Source organism: Hyperolius riggenbachi, chromosome 4, assembly GCF_040937935.1.
Source record: "Hyperolius riggenbachi isolate aHypRig1 chromosome 4, aHypRig1.pri, whole genome shotgun sequence".
NCBI classification, from domain to species: Eukaryota; Metazoa; Chordata; class Amphibia; order Anura; family Hyperoliidae; genus Hyperolius; species Hyperolius riggenbachi.
In genome coordinates, this window is record NC_090649.1 from 331,405,464 (window position 1) to 331,427,621 (window position 22,158).

The following is a 22,158-nucleotide window of genomic DNA, read 5'->3' on the forward strand; positions in this document are numbered from 1 at the left end:
CTAGTAAGTAAGGTTATTCCGTGCATTTAGGTTTCAAGGAGACTGGTACCAATCTGCATTTTAGGAAATACTTTTCTTCTGAGGGTTTATCTCAAACCAACCTCCAGTGCTGAAGAATACCTGGGCTGTGGTACTCAGGAGCCAGTACTTAACCAGTTAGGTGTCTTTTGGCAAGACTCCCTAACACTTGAGGGTGGTCTACTAAGCATGCCCTAAGTCGCTCCAGCTCTCTAGTGCTTTAAGACAGAGTCTTGTAATCCTGGGTAACTAACAAAACAAGTCTGTACATCCTGATTTTAGAGCTGCATAACACAAACTAAAGATGATATTGTTAAATTTTTGGCTCAGGAACTTCATGCACTGATTGCAAATAATAGATGTGAAATATCCACATGTAATTCATAAGTAAAAAAAATAACAAGTATCGTACATTTATTAGTAGTATTAAAAACTATCAAAAAAGGCATTAGAGTCCCTTTGAAGGACAAAAACATATTCCTATGGCATTGATACAAGACATGTTAATAAAAAAAGCAAAATGCTGTTTTGGGGATCCCTTTCAAAAGAACACAACTCACCTGGCGCACAGCATAATTCCCTGGTGACCCAGAAAACCTTTCAACAAGAATGGGTTTTAGATCCATCTTCCACATTTCTGAAACATTTGTCTTAGTCAGAACATTCCGGACATCAGATGTACGCAAAACAACTGGACGATGAGAACTCTGCACTCAAAAAAAGGAAAAGCGATGTCACAGATATACTTAATTATCATACAGAAACATATGAAACATTTGGAGCCTAATCTACTAATGAGTCTTAAAGCATCTCATGATTTTGAAGACATCTCTAATTGGGAGGTCGCAAATGATTAAATAAACCTGCACTGAAAAAAAAATGAAAAAAAAAATTGTGCTTCTAGGTGGTAAAAGATTGCAGCCCTTACCTATCATACCGACAGTGGGGATTGCAGAAAGGTTAATAAATTAACAGTTGTGCGATTTTAGTCTCATGCAGGTATCCACAGTGAACTATTTTTTTTCCCCTAATAAACTCAAGGCTTTCCTGGATTAATGTTAATATGCCAGTACATAACAGAGGTGAGGGTAGCAATATTTTATTAATTGTTGGAAATCAGTAACAAGGCCTCTTGACCTGTGCAGCTAATCACTCCTGCAGCAAGATAGAAGTTTATTATTATTGCTAGACATTAAGCCCGTTAAATGAACGGGCACTAGAACAATTTTTTTTACATAACGTGCGCGAGAGCCACCGCTTCTTCTCGCCTGCTCTCCGCACTGCATCCCTGTTTCCCTGGCAACCACAGGAGCCCCCGAGCAGACCGAACTGCGCGCGCACACGCAGAGCTGTCAGAGCCAGCTGAACATGCTCAGAATGCTCACAGCACGGATACAGGGACAGGGGATGCAGGGACACAGTGGTTTTCTTTTGACCTTTAGGATACGTTTCTACTGGAACCATGAACCATGCAGGTGCACAATTTCCACGCAACTGCAAAATAGCATACACAGGTATGTGATTTTTACGTGTGAATTTGTACGGTTTTTACAAAGAAGGAAGTCTTATTGTTACTATTTACAGTATCACGTATGCAAAAATGCAATTTTTCTGTATGCGACATCCAAAAAAATAGTAACATGGTTGTCAGTTTTTTTTCTGGATGCGAATTTGTGTGGCAAATTTGTGTGGCAAAAAATTCACCCAGTGGAAATAGGAGAAAACATTTCTTCATTACCATTTAGGCTGGTTTTACATCTGGCCTGTATGTTCCACCCCCACCGCATTGCAATGCACAAAATGTCATTCATATGACCCTGCAGCAGAGTGCACAGTCAGGGTCATATGCATAGTGCCTGGCAGGAAGTACGTCACTGCAATTCCCAGGTATTCCTGTTATATTCCTGTCATTTCGCGCATGCCAACTTATTTCAAATGTGTGCATTGCCTATAGACTTACATTACTTCCGCCACCAGTGCACTGTAACGCACTGTTGACTTTGGAGCAGCCCGGCGGCCGATCAGCATGACACGGTAAGTTCGCTAGGCTTCATTGCTTTGCATTGCCATTGCGTTACCCTGCGGTAAAATAGGGTAATACTATGTGGAATTCCAATGCAAATGGAAAAGGGGCCTTATGGAAATCCTACAAAAAAAACCTATCTTTGATGTGGGTAAAAATGCTGGTGGATGAAAAGGGCTTTTTGTTTATTAAAGATGGTGAACTAGTATTAGGGTCAGCGGGGTCAGCATTTTTACCCACATCAAAGATGGCCACCGCTATCATCCCCGTTCAACTGAGCATGTGTGTGACATCATAAGGGACGCAACACACAGGCAAGCAACACTACACCTTCCTGATTGGCTAATCAGCCACCCTACTTGTATTTAAAGCGCCATTCCACCAAGCCACAAGCACAGAGGTGCTCTTCTTAGACTAAGACAACATTTGGTGAGTTTTTTTTACTCTTTTACTACGAATAATATGTTTTTCCTATAGATTGTTCTGTTTGCTCCCCCCCCCCCCCCCCCCGTTTATACTATTCACTACACACCTTACTTTGGTTACCACCTTCTCTTGTATATTATTAAACATCCACTAGCAGCCTAACTATATCTCATAAGCAACCTAAATATTTTCCCACCATAACAATCTCTCCTACAGCATCACCCCCTAATTTTGTATCCACACCACCTATATTAACTTTTAGGAGTATCCACCTAAAAAATATGAAGTCTTACCATGAATATAATACAATTATATATTAGAATATATTTGTACAAAACCACTTGTCTTATCTATCATTTGTAATACCATCATCTACTTGTATTTTTACTTTACTGTTTTGTCATGCACCTTGTCTAAAACTAGATTGTCTCTGACCCACAGCTTTATACTCCTATTTTCACTGCCTGATGAAGCGGGGTCACGCCCGTGAAAACGCGTTGCAATACTTTGTGGAGTGTATCAATAAAGTAATTTTGTGTTATAACTCAACACGTCCCTTGATCGTGTCCTTTGGAGTGGAGAAGGGCCCACCCCCGTCACTTCCATGTTTTAAAGATTTTATCTTGTTTTATACTTTTGCCACCTTTGTTTACCTTGAAACTCATTGGAAAGCGCAAGCTGTTACCAATATGTCTGCTTCCATGAACCAGGAAGTAGAAATAGCACAGATTTATTTTAGAATTTGTATCAACTGTAACAAAGCATGAAGTAGAGAAGTAGAGAAAACATCTCAGCAAATAACAGCGACATTTCGGGGTCAACACCTCTTTATCAAGCTCATGCTGAAAGTGTATCACATATAAATCATTCAAACACGAGTTTATATACTAGGCATGATTATGCAGCAACCAATCACATAATGCTAAGCTTGCCCCCAATCATAATAGTCCGTGAGTTGCCGGACCTGATGGGGAACTTAAAGGCTGCTGCCTCATAGGTACATTCAAATGCAGTCCCTCCCATCCTCAGACACCCACCTTGGTTAACCGCTGCGGCCCCTGCTGCCCGTCAATCAACACCACCTTCTCCTATCCATCCGCCCATAGCGGACCTGACAGGGAACTAGGTGGGGTAGATGCCAGTGTGTTCGCGCTCATGCGCGGACACTATGCGTCCAGACGGGCAGATGGTGACGCGGGTGGCTAGAATAGCCGCCCTGCGTCACACGTTGATAGGCGCTGCCCCGCCTATCAACATGTGACACAGGGCGACTATTTTAGCCGCCCGCATGAGCGCAAACACACTGGCGTCTACCCCACCTAGTTCCCTGTCAGGTCCACTGTGGGCGGATGGATAGGAGAAGGTGGTGGTGATTGACGGGCAGCACCTATGAGGTACCTATGAGCACCTATGTACCTATGAGGCTGCAGCCTTTAAGTTCCCCATCAGGTCCGGCAACTTATGGACTATTATGATTGGGGGGACACTTAGCATTATGTGATTGGTTGCTGCATAATCATGCCTAGTATATAAACTCGTGTTTGAATGATTTCTATGTGATACACTTTCAGCATGAGCTTGATAAAGAGGTGTTGACCTCAAAACGTCGCTGTTATTTGCTGAGATGTTTTTACTTCAATAAAAGAGCATTACTGAACTGGATGGTGCCGGCTGTTTCTCTACCTCAAGCAGTGTGATCCGGAGTGCTGCTGGATCTTGGCCTGGCACGTCAAACTATTGATTGTTAAGAGGAAGTGCTACACATCATCTTTGACATATCAACTGTAACAAAGAAATGTTTTTGTTTAAAGGTTATTATGCTGTTGTGCTTTTTTTAGAGCAAAGAGGACTTCTGAGTTTAGGTCCGCTTTAATAATGTTAGGTTAATGGAGAGGTTTTGGCACCACCCAGTCATACCTCTGTGCCTTCAACTTTACTATGTTATCTCTTGAAAAAGCAAAGCCATCAGCCAGGGGTTATAATAGTTCTGGAAAGGCCATGACAAACTGCTACAGTCTAACCTTTCAGAACTTCCCTGTGGCTAAAAGGAAGTGCTGGAAGACATATCTAAAAGGAATCTATTGCCAGTATGAAGGAGCAGCCTGTCATCATTAAAGCCAGCAGTGGAGAAGCTCAGAAAAGAGAGGGAGAATGGGTGATATAAATATAAGATTTGTCTCCACAGGATTCTGCCCCTTAAAATCTTGTGCCTTTTTTTGGGAGGTATTTAAATGGAAATTTACCAAACCAACATACAGGTCTTCCTGATAACTGCTTTTACAGTTGAAACTTAAATTCCCCATGTTATATTATGATTCAAGACTGGAGCAGTGTGACCCTGAAACCTCAAGCAAAGGTTTACCCTCTCAGATCTGCATATTGGAAATCTCTTACCTTTGAAAATGCAGCTGCAAGACACTTCCTCCTCCCTTGCTCTAGGCTTGATACAGGAACAAGCACTTCCTGTTCAGCATATTGTCAATCCTCTTTTTAAAACACTACGCTTTTTATTTGTGTGGCAATGTAATATATCTAAATATGAGGATTACTTTTTACTACACTCTAAATCTACAGTACTTTGTAAGTCTAATGTGAACTCAGGGTATCCAGGCCAAGATTTTTACTGCTCCCGACTCACCAAAAATGTCTTAATATTGCTGTCTCTGTTGGAGAAATGTAGAGCATTTGCTGTGAGGACAGAAACATGAATATTCACTCATATAGGAAAACAGCAATAAAAGTTCATCAGAGTTCTAACTCTTTTCCACACTATTGAAAATTCTTGACTGCATTTGGGTTTTAGGGGCCGACATTATGCTAAACACCTGTCAGCAAATGGTTATAGCTGTTGACTAATTTTATTCTACACATCTAATACTTGAGATGCTTTACAGAAATACAGTTGTTATGCTGTCTGTTGCAATGTGCAGCTGTTCAACCAAGAATAATTTCAGTCGTGTGCTCATGGAGCAGCACAAAATGATTTACACTAAGATATGCCTTGGGAAACATAGCATGGCCTCATTATTACCTTGAGTTTTATGAAGTTAGACTCTGCAATCATATATAAACATATATGTCTTGCTGTTCTTTGAGCAGATTTTTTGTAAACGCAAAAGAAATAGTAATAGTTTTTATTTTTAGCTATATATGTATATATGGGGGGGGGGGGGGTTCACCAAAAAACAACAACAACAAATAGGCAGAGAAATAACTGTTGCGGGAGATAAACAGTGTGGTGGTTTGCAGTGCTCTTCTTGTGACTCATTAGACGACGAAAGGTAGTGCAAACTTTATTTTTCAAAGGATAGGAAATGTTTGCTCTAATGGGTTAAGATGCCCATACAATGGCAAATAGCCACCAGATTCGACCTGCAGAGCCCCCAGGTCTCCCCCCAAGTATAATGTTTACCTCCAAGGCCTGTGGTGGGTGTGGAAGTGGTGTTTAAGCCCATCTGTCCTTTGGCTCACCTCCTCCAGTGGTCCGTGTCCTCTGTCCATTGCCGCCAGGAGCGCCTGTACCCCACGACTCGGTGGCAGGTGCATGTCCTCGTAGGCGCTGTCAGATTACAGGGCACATGTGCCCAGAAATGATGGAGAGAAGACATGGGACACTGGAAGAGGAGTGCCAGAGGACAGGTGGGCTTAAGTTCCACTTCCACACTCACTACGAGCCCAGGGGTTACACATTAAACATGGGGGGAAACTGACTGGTAATTCTTCGCCATCCGCAAATCGAGCACTGCTACCACCGCGCACCTGACCGAGCCCTTTTGAGTGAGAGTGGCAATGACTACTCTTCCAGGGTCATTGTGACATCAGTGCAACTGTCCTTGCAGTGAGGTTCCCAGGGTTTCACATCCAAGGTGACCCACTTATCTTGTTAGTTCTGGTATTCAGCTCTATGGAACAGTTTGAACCGACGGGGTTAGAGCTAAGTCTGGACAACGTTGGATGGACTTGCTGCAGGCTCCACTTCCAAAAACAGACACAAGTGACTTGGAAGAGGAGAAGTGTAGGCTCACAGTCCAAAGAGATCCTTCGTAGGGAAGTGGGTATAGTCTTTTCTTCTCACTGATTAAATGTTACATATTTCCCAAAAATAGGCTTTCAGTTATGATCACCCACAACCATCATGGTATTGTAAAGTGCAATATTCCTTAAAGGACCTCTGTCGCGCAAATCTTAAAATGTAAAATACATATAAACATATACAAATAAGAAGTACGTTTCTTCCAAAGTAAAATGAGCCATAAATTACTTTTCTCCTATGTTGCTGTCACTTACAGTAAGTAGTAGAAATCTGACCTTATGACAGATTTTGGAGTAGCCTATTTTCTCATGGGGGGGACTCAGGGGTTTCTTTATTTTTAAAAGCATTTAGTGAATAGCAGTTGCTCCGTCCAACTGCCAAAGAAGTGTACGGTGAACAGGGAGCCTGTCCAGCATCAGTGTATAAATCTTTTTCAGGGATTGTCTTTATAAAGATGGCCATGGTGAGCATCCCCCATGAAGAGATGGACTAACCCAAAACCTGTCGGTAATGTCAGATTTCTACTACCTACTGTAAGTGACAGCAACATAGGAGGAAAGTAATGTATGGCACATTTTACTCTGGAAGAAGCATATGCCTTATTTGTATATGTTTTAAATTTTAAGATTTTCATGACAGTTCCTCTTTAAGTAAAACAGAGGACAATTGAATGTGATAATTTTGCCAAAAAGGAATGAATTATGTGGCTTCACCCATTCATTAAAGATCAGTAATGTCGCAATGCGCAGGGAACACATGGAAATTTTATTGTTACTAATGGCGACAACATAGTGCGCATGCGCAATAAGCATGACCCACGTTACCTAGGCAGTGTTCTCCCCAGAATTTTTTTCCAGCCGGGTGGCATGAAAATGTGGTGGCAAGAAAAAGTAGCCGGGTTGGGCAAGATGACAGAATGCAGGACCAGTGCTTCTCTGCTTACAGCAGAGAAGGAGGTGAGCCGATGACAGCCGGGTGCTCACCAAAACTAGCCGGGTGGAGCCTGGGGAGAACACTGCTAGGTATTAGCTAGGTAACACACACATTGTTAGAGTAACGTGTGTTACGGATGAGGTGTAATGCAGGTTATCCTGAGAAAGCTAAATGCACAACGTGTGCTACATAGTTGGCGTAACTAATAGTATCATTGCTCTGCAATATCTGTGCATGGCAACTTTACTGACTTTTAATGATGTGGCCTTTTGTGGCCAGTATTTAAATACTACCAGTACCTCACTCATGGTGTACTTGGACTGCAAAAAGATCATGCACCAGCTGGTTCTTTGTGCTGTGTAACCGCTGTGTATTATGGAAATAAATACAAGCACTGGATAAAGCATCCACAGATGGTTGAGTTCTGATTGGGAATGTGTATAGACTGGAAGTTTAGAGGTGTGATGACCCCCTGTGCCACAAGAACTCCCCACAGTACCATTTGATTCCTGAGGCCCACAAACTACTTTTTGAGATGTTTTACCTGCACATAAAAACTGATAATAGTTTTTTACAAGAATTATTGCAATGTATAGTGCTGGCCTGGAGATTGATTCTTTTCAAGAAAAGTTTTAATTTACGTACTTAACACTGAAAAACTAGATGGTAAACATTTGAATACATGCCAGTTGGGCCTCAGCCGAGGCACCCAGTTGGGGCAGCCTCTGCCAAGAATATATATATATATATATATATATATATATATATATATATATATATATGTACAGGATCTTCTAAAAAAATTAGCATATTGTGATAAAGTTCATTATTTTCTGTAATGTACTGATACACATTAGACTTTTATATATCTTAGATTCAAATACACACAACTGAAGTAGTTCAAGCCTTTTATTGTTTTAATATTGATGATTTTGGCATACAACTGTAATGATCCGCTCAGCTGGATGCACTGGCAGACAGCTGTTTGACCATTCCTCTAGTCTGTGGGCTGCAGGTCTCTGCAAGAGAGACCTGTTTTTCCATTACAAGTTTCTGGTCTGTTCTGCTGCTGAGGAATTTGCATACACTCGTTATGCAAATCCCCTACCTGCCTCCTTTGATGACTGGCAGTATAAAGAACTATGTTTCCCAGAGTCCTGTGCTGGTCATAAGGGTTAGTTCCTGTGTAACACTCGCCTGGAGTGTCAGCCTTGCTCTTTGTTGAAGATTAGCTTAGAGTAATTCCTGGAACTGCACTAGGCAGTTTCTCTAGTGCAGTTAGGATTGCATATCTGTTTGTTTGTCTGTTGCGATTGTCCTGTCCCAGCGGTGGTTGACAGGAAATCGTTCTGTGTGTCTGGGTGCTAACCGGAACAGCGGTTGTTGCTGGTAGCCCCTTCTGATCTGCCTTCCTGGATCGCACTAGCCTCTTGCGCTAGTGCTGTGGATCCTTCTGATCTGCTACTCTCTTGCTGTACTTGGATCGCACTAGCCTCTTGCGCTAGTGCTGTGGATCCTTCTGCTCTGTCTTCCTGGATCGCACTAGCCTCTTGCGCTAGTGCTGTGGATCCTTCTGGTCTGCTACTCTCTTGCTGTACTTGGATCGCACTAGCCTCTTGCGCTAGTGCTGTGGATCCTTCTGTTCTGTCTTCCTGGATCGCACTAGCCTCTTTCGCTAGTGCTGTGGATCCTATCTCTCGCTTGTTCATGTTTTCGTGTGTCTGTCTTGTCTGCTACGAACGCTTGCTGGAGGCTCGGTGAGGTAACCGTTAGCAAGCGCTCGCGTCCTCTGTTTCATGTTTGTCTGTCGGTGGTTAGTTAGGCGTGCTTGTCTCTGTTGTGCTTATCACGCAGAGACGGCGCATAAACGCGTGCACTGTTGCGAATGAGTGCGGTGTTCGCGTTTAGCTAGCGTTTGTTATTTTCCTTATCTTCTCATTGTATGTTTTGCTGTGCCTTTGCTACTCTCGTGCTCTGCCTTGCTGTAGCCTTGTGTCACCTCTGGCAATCGCCTCTCTCGCGATTGCGTTCCTACTTCATATCTGCTGTTGTGTATGCACCGTCGCGGGTTGGCGACTAGTTTGGTGCACACACATACAATCTGTCCCTGTGCTCATTCTCTTCCGCAATCGCTTCTCTTGCGATTGCGTTCTCACTTGGTTTCTCCTGTTGTGTGTCTGCCGTCGCAGGTTGGCGGCTAGATTGGTGGACAAACATACATTCCTTATTTGTGCTTATTCGGTCTTGTGTCGCTGTTAGCAATCGCCATCTCCGGCGATTGCCTTCTCGCTTTGTCTTCCTGTTGTGTGTTCATCGTCACAGGGTGGCGACTAGTTTGGTGAACACGCATACCCTCTATCGCTTTGATCTCTCTCTTTCAGGGCTATCTTGCCTGCGTTTCTTCCCTTCGTGCAATTCCTGTCTGGCGTGTGTGGCAGGGCAGAGGAGCTGTTCCTCTGCACTCCACAGCTCCCCCTGTCAACAGGACTTTCCCTCTACAGGTGCATTGCACCTTTTGCTGGGTTCCCGCAAATTATACGCTTCTGGAGGATTTCCGCAGTGTCAGCGCACGTCTTGTGCGCTGATCACGGAGAGAATTCCACAATCGTTACAGTATGACCAGCCCAACCAAAATTCCCAGTGTAGAGGGAATTTCTGATTTGTACAATTTTGTCGAGTATGGGTCTTGTGTCTTTAAGAGCTTTAAAAGGCTAAACTCAGAGACCAAAGCGGAATTTCTCTCTGAATGTGTGAGGTTTTGCCTAAATCCCACCTTTCAGATTACTGATCCGTCTACGTCGGCTCTTCAGTTTGCCTATGTGCTCTTAAAAGGCGATTTGTTCACCTGGGCGTATGATGTGCTAAAAAACAATTCTTGGAATGATAATCTGTATCAGTTTCTTGCAGTGATATTCTCTCACTGGTTTAAACTGCCTGGCTTACCACCTGCTCTGATTGAATGTGTAGCTGCTGATAAGTCAGCTGATCTTTCCCTTCCATGCAAAACCTTTCAGTATGACAATCAGTTCAATGTGTCGGTTGCCACTTCAGGTTTTAAACAGCAGACATGCAAAGTTGCAAAAAAGGGAAAAACTAAAAGATGCAAGCATCTGAATAAAACACTCCTTATTTATGTTTACAATGATGTTGTTCAGTCTCCGGGTTTGTTACCCCAATCCAAAGCTTTTGTGGATCCTTTAATAGGCAGAATTATTTTCTATATTAAAGGAGTAAGAAAGTCTATGCATGTACCTGACCCTAACCCGTATGAAAGCTACTTAGATACTAGCTTGTTTGAACCTCCATTTGCCTTATGGGCCTTGATGGAGGAATTTGATTTTGATTGGAAAGCCTTTTGCGATTTTTACATCACAAAAAGCGAAGATGTCTTGAATGAATGTCTCGATTCTGTGTACCTTTTGATTGATTCCGATGAGTGTGACAGGTGTTTTGTGGATCCAGTGATGTGTGTGTGGCAGACGATTTTGGATGAGTTGCACACACACATTAATCAATTGATTCCAATAAAGAGACATCGTTGTTGGATGATTGTTCCTGCCTTTCTGGGGTAAAGCATGTGAGTCGTGACATTGTGCAATCTGAAATAAGTGGGTGTGCCACTGTGGTTGATTCCTGTGCGAATCCTGGAGGATTCTCTCCTGACTGCGTGCAGTTTGAATCTGTGCGATCTGATGCCTGTTTCTCGGATGTTCCTGCAGATTGTGATCGGCATGGATGTGCCAGTTTTCTCAAGGATGTGTGGGATCCCTTGTCATTTAGAGACAGATCTTTAAGATCTTCCGTCTGTGATCCTGCTATGGGGAAAATTCCTAAATTATGCAGCATCAAAAGTAGAATTAATATGTCTAATAAAGTTTTTCCTGATGTTGTCACTATTTTTACTGCAAATGAGTCTTTGTCTCACCCTGTTCACACCTGTAAGGGCCCGTTGCCTGGTGACAGTTGCTTCAGTGTTTCTGTCCTGAACACCTTACAGTCTGCTACGCAGATCGCGGAGGTTTGCGCTATGGAAGCGTCAGTTTCACAACCTCAAGCGATTTTTGATTCGCAAGTTTTGCGTTCTGACTCCTCGGATTTGACATGGTTAGCCGAATCTAAGAGTGAGACAGCGCTTCGGTTTTGCAAATCAGATGCTGAGGCCTCTTTGCTTTGCCCAGAGAAGCCTTCTCTGAATCTGCCCTGTACCATGAATGAAAACATGATCTCCACTCACACTGACATTTGTGAGTCCCTTTCTTGTTCTGAGGAAAATGCTGATTCTGCACCCTGTACTCTGGATGAGTTAAGATGGCCTTGTTTAGAGTCTCCTGCAGTGTCCCTAGAGGCTCGTCTAGGTATTGCCACTATACTCACCTGTTTTTCTGCAGTTTTGGAGTTGCAAGCTAGTTTGACTGCTACGCAGAATTCTGAGTGCAGCGAGATTAAAGTTAGGGAGTTAGTGTGTGTTCCAGTAAATATCCCTGTATGTTCCGCTCATGATGATGAAATTCAGTCTCAGTTTATGGTGGAACCTTCCCTGGGACATCTGCCCTGTCCACAAAATAAAGTTCCAGTTTTGCCCTGTAACATGGATAGTACAGAATCCTTCTTAGAAAACTTGGAAAATGATGTTCCGGAGGTCTTGTTTGATGTTCTGGAGGTCTCTGAGTTCCTCCCAAAGGGAGCAGAACTTGTAGGAGATGTCTCCTGCCCCCCAAGTCCTTCTGAGGTGTTGCCCACTTCAGTAGGCATTGCTGTTGTGCTGACTACCTTTGCAGCTCTGGTGGAGCTTCACTCATATGTAGTCAATGATGATATTACAGTCACAGAAAATTCTGAATTTAAGTCCGAGTCTTCTTTTGAAATTCCTATTCCAACAGCTCATGAAATTCATATCTCAAAAAATTAGCATATTTCATCCGACCAATAAAAGAAAAGTGTTTTTTAAAACAAAAAAAGTCAACCTTCAAATAATTAATAATTATGTTCAGTTATGCACTCAATACTTGGTCGGGAATCCTTTTGCAGAAATGACTGCTTCAATGCGGCGTGGCATGGAGGCAATCAGCCTGTGGCACTGCCCAGGTGTTATGGAGGCCCAGGATGCTTCGATAGCGACCTTAAGATCATCCAGAGTGATGGGTCTTGCGTCTCTCAACTTTCTCTTCACAATATCCCACAGATTCTCTATGGGGTTCAGGTCAGGAGAGTTGGCAGGCCAATTGAGCACAGTAATACCATGGTCAGTAAACCATTTACCAGTGGTTTTGGCACTGTGAGCAGGTGCCAGGTCGTGCTGAAAAATTAAATCTTCATCTCCATAAAGCTTAAATATGCAAATTTTTTTGAGAAGATCATATATATATATATATATATATATATATATATATATATATATATATATATACCATGTGTATGGTGGGCCCCAGTGCTTCGGCGAGCGATCCTGCCTGCCAGATCAACTCACCCAAGTGCAATCGCTAAGACTATTGCTCTTCTCTTTAGTCCTCCCACTCCATTATATGCTGCTTCGTCGTCCCTCTACACCTCTCCTTAGCAACAGAATCGGCACTCATCTGTACAGATGCATACAGTCACTGTTGCCTGAGGAATCGAATCCCAAAACTTGTGTAGCTTGTGGGTACAAGGCTTTAGAGCAGAGGAAAAAGGCCACTCAACAATGGAAGTGTTTACAAATATGTAGCTTTATCAATTGTAAACAAAAAAAATGAGGAAGATATAATGAAAGTCTAATTATAAACCAACATTTTATCTTGTTCTAAGCTATCTTGATCTGTAATGAACAGTACAAAGAGCAGGGACCATTTATTGGCAACAATCAGTGGGGGAGATACTGTACACTCTAGGCCCACTTTTGTTACAACTTATAGTGTGGAATTCAATAAGATCGTATCCATTCTTAGGAAGTATCTTCCTGTGTTAAAGGGGGACGAAGATTTACGTGTTATTGTACAGCAAGGAGTACGTTTTGCTAACAGGCGGGCTCCTACCTTGGCTCAATCTCTATCACCCAGCCTTTACGAATCTAAGCCCAGTTCTTCTACCTGGCTTAGCTTATCCGGGTCATATGGATGTGGAGTGAGGACATGTCGCTACTGTGGTGTACATATGCGAACACGGGAGGCCACATCAACTTCGAACGGGCGCAGGTTCCCCATTAAACAATTTATTAATTGTGGAACGTCGAATGTGATATATCTTATAACGTGTACTGAATGTTCCCTACAGTATGTGGGGTGCACTACGAGACCTCTACGTGCTAGAATTGGGGAACATTACTGCGGCCTAGGGTGGCTTAGTACAAATATTTCGAATGTGGCAAAGCATTTTCGCCAGGTACATAGTGGCGACATGTCTTCTTTCTCCTTTCATGGATAGAAGGGGATTTCCCAGCCCAGAGGGGTGGGGATTTGTCTAAACGACTTACCAGTCGTGAGGCTCTATGGATCTTTAGGTTAGACACGAGAATTCCTAAAGGTCTGAATTCCCGTTGGGATTTAGCTTTGATAACCTAATGTGGGGTTGCTTCCCTTGTTTTGCTGCTCCCATACTTTTGTCAGTATCTGATTTTATTTATTTTATTTTTTCTACATATTTTATAATTGGCAGATTGTAGGAATACCATATATTATATAGCACTAAAGAGAGGCGTTTTCTTGAGTATGGTTGTCTCCGGTTGAACTCGATGGACGTATGTCTTTTTCAAGTAACTATGTAACATCCCCCGAGGGGGCGTATTTCAGTTCACCTACTGTGTAAAAAGTGGTTGCCTATTGGTAACCTACACTAGGGAGTATAGCTGTACACTAATTTTTACTATTTAGGTAAAATAATACTACACTATAGTGGGCTATCAATTCTTCCTTGATATTTCCTGACCTCTGAAGCATCTTCCCCCCCCCCCCCAAAAAAAAAAACACCACCATTTATATTTATCAACTTCTTCATTTCTTACTGTACCATTCCAGAGACCCTGTACTCACATAGATAGATCAATAGTACATTTATTTGAATAAGGTTTATGGATTATCTGGAGAATATCTTACCACTGTTAAGTGAAACTCATGTCATATCTTCTAAAATCAAACAACAAATCTTTTACAAATTATCACTTTTCACTTTTTTGCTACACAGAATATATTGGAAAAACTCTGAACACAACAGATACAGTAATTTACTACACAAAAACAATAATTCAGTATATCTGTATATCCAATATGGCAACATTGCTGAAACAAAAGGTAAGCAAAAGAAAGAGACCAACATTACTGGAAAAGGTTTAGAACACTTTATCTAAGGTTCCATACAGCTAAGTAAAAGTAGCACTGTATTTTCCACAACTGCATGTCCTTTTCCTATGCTATATTAGAGCCCATTAGTCCACAAACTTGGGGAAGTGGGGTTCTAAATATGCAAACATCGACTTTCTCATGGAAAAATCAAGCCATAGCCTGTCTTTTTTTAGCCTCAGCAGCCTCATGAATAGACGGTGAGACCACCATTTAAAGTTACTGGTCAAGACAGCTGGCTATATTTAGCTTTAGTTGGAAACAGTGTAAGAGATGCCTTAGATGTAGGGGCTTCTGGGATGCTTGCTAGTGTCACTAAAGGTGGCCATACACTGGTCGATTTGCCATCAGATTCGACCAACAGATAGATCCCTCTCTGATCGTATCTGATCAGAGAGGGATCATATGGCCACCTTTACTGCAAACAGATTGTGAATCGATTTCAGCCTGAAACAGATCACAATCTGTGGAACTGCTGCTGCTGCCGCCGACCCCCCCTCCCTGCATATATTACCCGTTCCGGCCGGCACGAGTCCCCGCTGTCTTCTTCTCCGCTCCGCTCACTGAACTTCCTGTCCATGGGAAGTTTAAACAGTAGAGGGCGCTCTACTGTTTAAACTTCCTGCCGGGACAGGAACTTCTGTGTAGCTCTGGAGCCCGAAATGGAGAAGAAACGGTCTGGAGCCCGAAGCGGAGAAGAAGACCAGGGGACTTGACCCGGCCGGAACAGGTAATGTATACCCGCTGTATTGCATCGGTCGTCGGGCATTCGAACGCCGCTAACGACGCACTCCGGACCCGACGGCAACCGAGAAAAATCTTTCGCATGGATGGGTCGATGGTAATCAACGGGAACGATCGATTTCGGACGGAAATCAATCGCTCTGTCAGCGGTGTGCGCGGCGATTTCACAGTGATCGAAACGGCTGTATATCGGCAGGAAAATCGTTAGGTGTATGGGCCCCTTAAGAGAGACTGGCCCCTGGCTGTCGTGCGAACCAGTGTTTGTGATTTTAAATTTCTTTTTTGCAGCTTCCAGAGTGCGGTTGACAGGTGAGTGGTTAGGGAGGGGACTGTGTGGGAGATGCCTACACGCGGCGGTCCCTGTAAAAGATGTAATCAACGATTACGTCCAACTGAAGCCTCCCACCTGACGGCTAATTTATGCGACTCCTGCTAGATTTGGTATGGAAGGCAAAGGGTGTGTGACCGTACACCTGATTGGCTGACTGGCGTCTGCTGACCAGATAAAGGTAGGAAATTGCTTGAACTGGTAGTGAGCAATTGTGTGTGTTGCAGTTAGCATTCAGTTTAGAGGCAATGGGGGTGAAGTCCCTGGAAGTGAGATATCCAGGGCTCGCCTGCATTTCCCTCTAGGTATCGCATGGTGGTTTAGGGGCCCCCGTCCAGTGAGAGAGACTGAGGCCCCTGGCTGTCGTGCAAACCAGTGTTTGTGATTTTAGTTCAATAACAGAAAGAGGTTGATTGGCACAAGATGCTTAGGGACTGCAGACTTGTAGGGGGTAGCAGGTTACAATGGTTGTGCCTCCAGATCAATAGACCATAAATCGTGCAGAGAAGTAGGGAGAAGTATCCAGGCACCAAATGCAGCAATGATGCTAAATAACCTTTAATTCATCCCCATAACAATTGACATACAAGGTGTGGAGGCCTCGGATACTTCCCCGGATACTTCTTCCTACTTCTCTGCACGGTTTGTGATTTTAGTGTCACTAAAGGATGGTTAGGTCACAGTTATTGGCATGGATGAGTACACATGCATCTGACTGCGGTATCTCATCTGGTTTATGGTGAGCTAAATAAAGCTGCCATCAAAAAGAGATGCACGCCTACACATAACACACACCGCTTGTTTATACCATGCTTAACAGAAACATATTAAAACACACTTGTACTGTATGTGTGCAAATAAAGCATGGGTCCTAACATGTCTGCATACATTTTTAGTTATCGCCTACTATTCCTATACCTATATCCTACTGGTTTACTTTGCTCTAATATGCAAATACTGACTACTCACCGGAGACGAACTATCCATCTTGCCTTAAGAACTCCATCAATGATACAATTAAGATCGTACAATCTTACCAAATCTATATATTAGGAAGATAAACTGAGTGAACATAATTTGAATGGACACTTTAAGTAGTCCATTATATTACATATAAGTCGTAAGATTGTGCAATCTAGATTGTATCACAAATGGGCACCTTAAACCCAGCATTTTGTTTTCTAGTTTTATTGGCCAACTATATGTCTCAGAAAGTGGAGTGGTCATGACTTTCCTAAATAATTTTGCTACCTGGGTTTCAGCACCATCATTGTGTTGTTCTCATAGAAAAGTGACAGTGCCTGTAGGTGCCTGCACTGCATCAACTTATGCAATTTGCATTATACTTTGCGGACAGGCTTACCATAACCTTATGTATGCATCAACAATTACCAATGCAAGTAACAAATCAATTCCTTAACAAATACTAATCTATCAGGGTCATGCAGTAAAACCAGAGTGTATAAAGGCAAATAAAGTGTCCATGACCTGTGCCCTAATTCCTGCTAAAGAGCACATATGCCCAAAGCAGATGATTAGCCTACAAATCATCCAATATCCCCTTCCTCCTGTGGCAAAGCAGAAGTGTTTTTCTTTTTTTATGAACTGGGTCACCACTATGACGTTGATGAAGGATAACGCCATCCTACCCCCTCCTCTGTAAAGCACTGTATGTGGTGAGTTGCTAAGCAACCACTCACTTCCCATCAGTGACAGTTCCCTCTTTCGCAATCTGATTTAAGCAATTAAGTATGAATGTGCAAACATGCCAGATACACATATTAAAATCATATGCAATCATACTGTAGAGATCCATGGCTGTTACTCATTACACAGCTCCCATGTGAGGTCCCCTTCAAATTCCAACATAAATAGACAGCTTTTCCTGTCTGTCTGCCATACATACAATGTAACACATTCTCAAGTGATGCGGCGCACCAGTTGAGTTTACTGGAACTGTTACCCCTTCATGAATGAAAGGCGACTTTCGGAAGTCTGTTCCTACATCAACAAGGTCGGACGTGTCCTTACAGAAAAATACAGCCTCTAATAATGATGTCTTGTCTGCTACTGCTGAACAGAAGTGTTCACTCACTTTTTCTGCTGTCCACTGAGCATTTCCGTACTGGCCTGTGACAGAAGTGTGGTGAAGACATAGGTAGAGCAGCGCCGCCAGGCAGACAGCCATGCTTCTGTTTTCCCTCAAGATAATCTTTATCTACGCCGGGAGACAGCCAGCATTCCTAACCCAATAAGCAGCAATTCCCCTCCGGTTATAATGCCCCTCACTGCAGGAGGAAAGAAGTCAGAGATGGGCGGGGAACATGTCTCTTCCAGATGTGGGAGGTGTGCAAATGGGATACATGCACCAAGTCTACCCACGGATGTACTCTGCAAATAATTCTACGTCATCTTGGTGCACACATCAGATGTGACCTGAAACATAAGTTTCAAATTATGGCTTCTATTTATCAGCAATTTTGCACGAACAGTCTATATGGGAACAATCTGAGCCTTCAAGTTTGGTTAGTTATATCAGTCGTTGGTAGTGATTTATGGCTTGTAAAATAATGAAATAAAACTATATGCAATCCAAATATCCATCTATTATATAGGAACTTGTTTGAGTCTAGCACACTTGTCTGTTTGAGTGTTTTTTGCACAGGAAAACTGAGAACCAATGTTAATCGATTGTCTAGTGCCTAGGTTCTCAACATGCGGTACGCGTACCCCAGGGGGTACTTCTGATGGGTCCAGGGGGTACTCGGGCTTGATATACTTAACCAAGAATAACAAATTTAGAGATTTAGAAAATTATAATTCTTATTTAAACAACATCAAATTAGTATTTTAGCTACTTAAAAGCAATAATAAATGCTTGCACATTGTTTAGAACCAATTATCATGTACTACGATTAAATATATATTTGTCAAGGGGTACTTGTGATCATGTTTACTATGCTAGGGGGTACTCGATGAGTACAGGGTTTTAAAAGGGGTACACACTTATAAAATGTTGAGAAACACTGGTCTAGTGCACACTTGAATGTGTTTTTCCTGTGCATATAAAAACTGATAGCAGTGAAGCACTGCATGCATTTTCTCTATCAATTACATTAGCTTCTGTGATAAAACGTGTGTGGTTTCCCACACACAGACACACATGGTGTGCAGAAAATGATTACAGAAAAACACACAGAAAATGACAAATGTGCTCCCAGTCCCAGCTTATTATTACACTGACGCTGTCATCCTCTGATGGAGCAGAACTGGCTCTGCAGACTCCTCAAGCTTCACTACAGTACACAGCACTTGGGAAAAGACTGAAGATGCTGAGGGCAGGGCACTGTACACAAGATCCTGCTGCAAACTGAATGGGGACTGTATACAAATCTTTGCCTACAAAACTTTGTATGATTCCTTATTAGTGGTTAAGCAGTTGCAGTCATTTAAACAATTGTACTGAGAGCAGAAAGCTTTTTCTGTCCGCACCCTTAGTTGTCAGTCTCTCAGGAAAGGGAAAATAAACTTTTTTTCCCCTGGACTTCCAGAAAATGTAAAACGCCATTCCAGAGAGCTCTGACTAGTGGAGGTGACCGCCTTTAGTGCCTGTGGTTTGAAACGCCTCTAAGGTTCACAAAAAAGTTGTATCGCATATTACCGCCATGTTACGTCGCAAACAGTGAAGTATAGTGAAGCACACTGACGATAAAAAGTATTCTTCTTTGTACCTGTTAACATGTGCGCTTAACAGTAACACCCGCAGTTCCAATTTTTTCTGGAGTCGTGTTGTCAGCCCTGTATCGGCCGGCGGCTTCTGGGCTTGCGAGAATGCTAACGTGCTTCACTCAATCAAGCTCCCGTGGCTGGGAGCGTTTTGCTACGTGTAGTAGTACTGCACATGTAGAAGTGTGCAGAGAACCACTATAGCAATGATTATCCAGATAATCCAGAGTGGCAGAGGGATGATTGAGCATGTCTGCCCTACAGTATACTTGGTGGGCTGTGATAGGTCGTGGCTTCTGCATTTGAATAGTAAGTAGCAAATTTTTCATCAGGTCCGTGAGTTGCCAGATGGATGTTTGATCAGGTGATTTAGTGCGGATTGTCTATTGCTTTATGCAGTGCTGATTGTCAGTATAAAATGGTGAAACACTGTATATGGTTGCATTAGGGCTCGTTTCCACTATGCAGCGCAGGAGCCGTGCATCAGTGCAGCTCTACATTGCATGTGACTCTCCCGCGGGTGGCGCCTGCAATCACATTTATTATAATGAATGGGATTGTGGGCGCAAATCCCCTCAAAATGCAGACAACCATGCACTGTGGTTCAGTGGTGAATCTCTGCACATGTATGGAAACATCAGAGAGTGCAGTCATGAAAGTCTGTGAGAATGGACAATGTCCGTTCTCACTAGGCTAGTTGCTGCGTCCGCTTCATCCATTTCGATCACTGCCGTTATGTAATTCTCACATGTCCCGCTGCTGATCGCTGCCGCTCGGTCCCTCATACAGAGCTCGGTAGCTGGAACAAGCATGGGAATCTCCATTGGGCTGCAAAAGACCAATGGGAACCCTCAGAAACAGGGAGAATTCTCATTGGTTCATGGTGGACCAATGAAAATTCTCCCAATCGCTGAGAATCAGCCTAAAGGTGGGTACACACGTCAGATAAAAGTCTTTGGAAAATGAAGGATCACAGACCAATTTTACCCCCTTTGCAAGATGCTGTACATAAAGATGCTGTACACATGCAACAGATCAGTATCTGCAAAAAATCTGTTCCTGCAAAAGATCCGTTCCTGAAAAATGCATTCATAGTCTATGATATCTGCAGATCTCATACACACCTTGTTTAACGGACAATTATCTGCAGATCAGATCCACCAGGATGGATCTTCAGATCGGCAGATAATTGTCTGATCTGCAGATGAATGTCAGTTAAACAAGATGTGTATGAGATTTGCAGATGTCATAGACTATGAATGCATTTTGCAGGAACGGATCTTTTGCAGGAACTGATCTTTTGCAGATACTGATCTGTTGCATGTGTACAGCATCTTTGTGTGCAGCATTTTGCCAAGATTTTTATCTGATGGGAAGTTCAGCTCCATAGTATAGACTGTGTAGAGTATGGCTCTTATACTACATGGAAGGAGGTAAAATTGGTCTGTGATATTTAATTTTCCAAAGACTTTTATCTGATGTGTGTACCCACCTTAATGCAACCTATGTTGAGCATGAATATAGATGGACCGAGCAGCGGCGGGACAGGTGAGCGACGATGCATATAGGTAGGCGGATATGATCGATGCAGGTCACGTGATCGAAGCAGACGCGGATCGGACGGTATCAATTGTTGCAAGCTGATTTAAACGGACGGGAATGCATCCGCCTAGCAGATGCGCTTCCATTTCCATTTTGCATCCGCTCTAGTGTAAAATGGCCCTAACTGTTAGAAACTGCATTGCATGAAATGTAGCAACTGCTTAAAGAGAATCTGTACTCTAATATTCTTACACTAAAAAGCATACCATTCTATTCCTTATTTTCTCCTGTGCCCCTCTGTGCTGTTTCTGCCACTCTCTGCTGCAATCCTGGCTTGTAATTAACAGTTTTAGGCAGTGTTTACAAACAAACTAACCAGCTTGTGATAGGCTCACATAAACAGAGTGTGTGAGTCATACAGAGTGTGCAGGGGGCCTGCAGAGGGTGTGTATCGCTTCTATCCAATCACAAGCAGCCCTGCACATTCCACACATTCAAGCCTACGCCCGACAGACACGACAGAGGAAAGGAGATAAGATTTATTACAGAGACAGTGCAATTAGCAAAGGCTGCAGTAAGCCAGAGCACATTAGAACAGGCATAGGAACTTATAGGATAGAAGAACTAAGGCTGAAAAATTTGTTACAGAGTCTCTTTAACAACACATGGATGAGCACTGTAGGCTGCAGGGATCGGGACATGATCTCTAAGCCTCATCTACACGGTACAATTTTCCATCAGATCAGATCTATTAGATGGATCTATAAGATAATTTCCAACCGGTCCATTTGCATTGCGTTAGATTTTGCAATAGATTTGGGGAAATTATCAAAGCAAAATCTATCGCAAAATTGATCTGAAACAATTTGGACATCTACACACAATGCAATTTCTTATTAGATCTATCTAACAGATCCATCTATCTGATGTAAAATTGTACCGTGTAGATGAGGCTTAACACAACAGATCGGGGAAGAGTTCTGTACTCTTGCTATAGTGGGCAGGGGGCACTGTAGCCCACAAGGATCGGGACATGATCCCTCAGACAACAGTTCGGGGAAGAGTTCTGTACTCT

At 42.8% G+C, this 22,158-nt stretch overlaps 1 protein-coding gene across 1 annotated transcript in view; it reads right to left on the bottom strand.

The window, feature by feature from the left end:
• QPCT (glutaminyl-peptide cyclotransferase) overlaps nt 1–18,176 on the bottom strand; it is a 45,252-nt gene extending 27,076 nt beyond the window's left edge. The window contains exons 1-2 of the mRNA XM_068231817.1: nt 17,911–18,176; nt 579–725 (exon numbers count right to left, since the gene is read on the bottom strand). Of these exons, the coding sequence (XP_068087918.1) occupies nt 579–725; nt 17,911–18,003 (240 nt within the window). The 5' untranslated portion in view covers nt 18,004–18,176. The remainder of the gene's footprint in view (nt 1–578; nt 726–17,910) is intronic.
• Between the last annotated feature and the right edge of the window lie 3,982 nt (nt 18,177–22,158).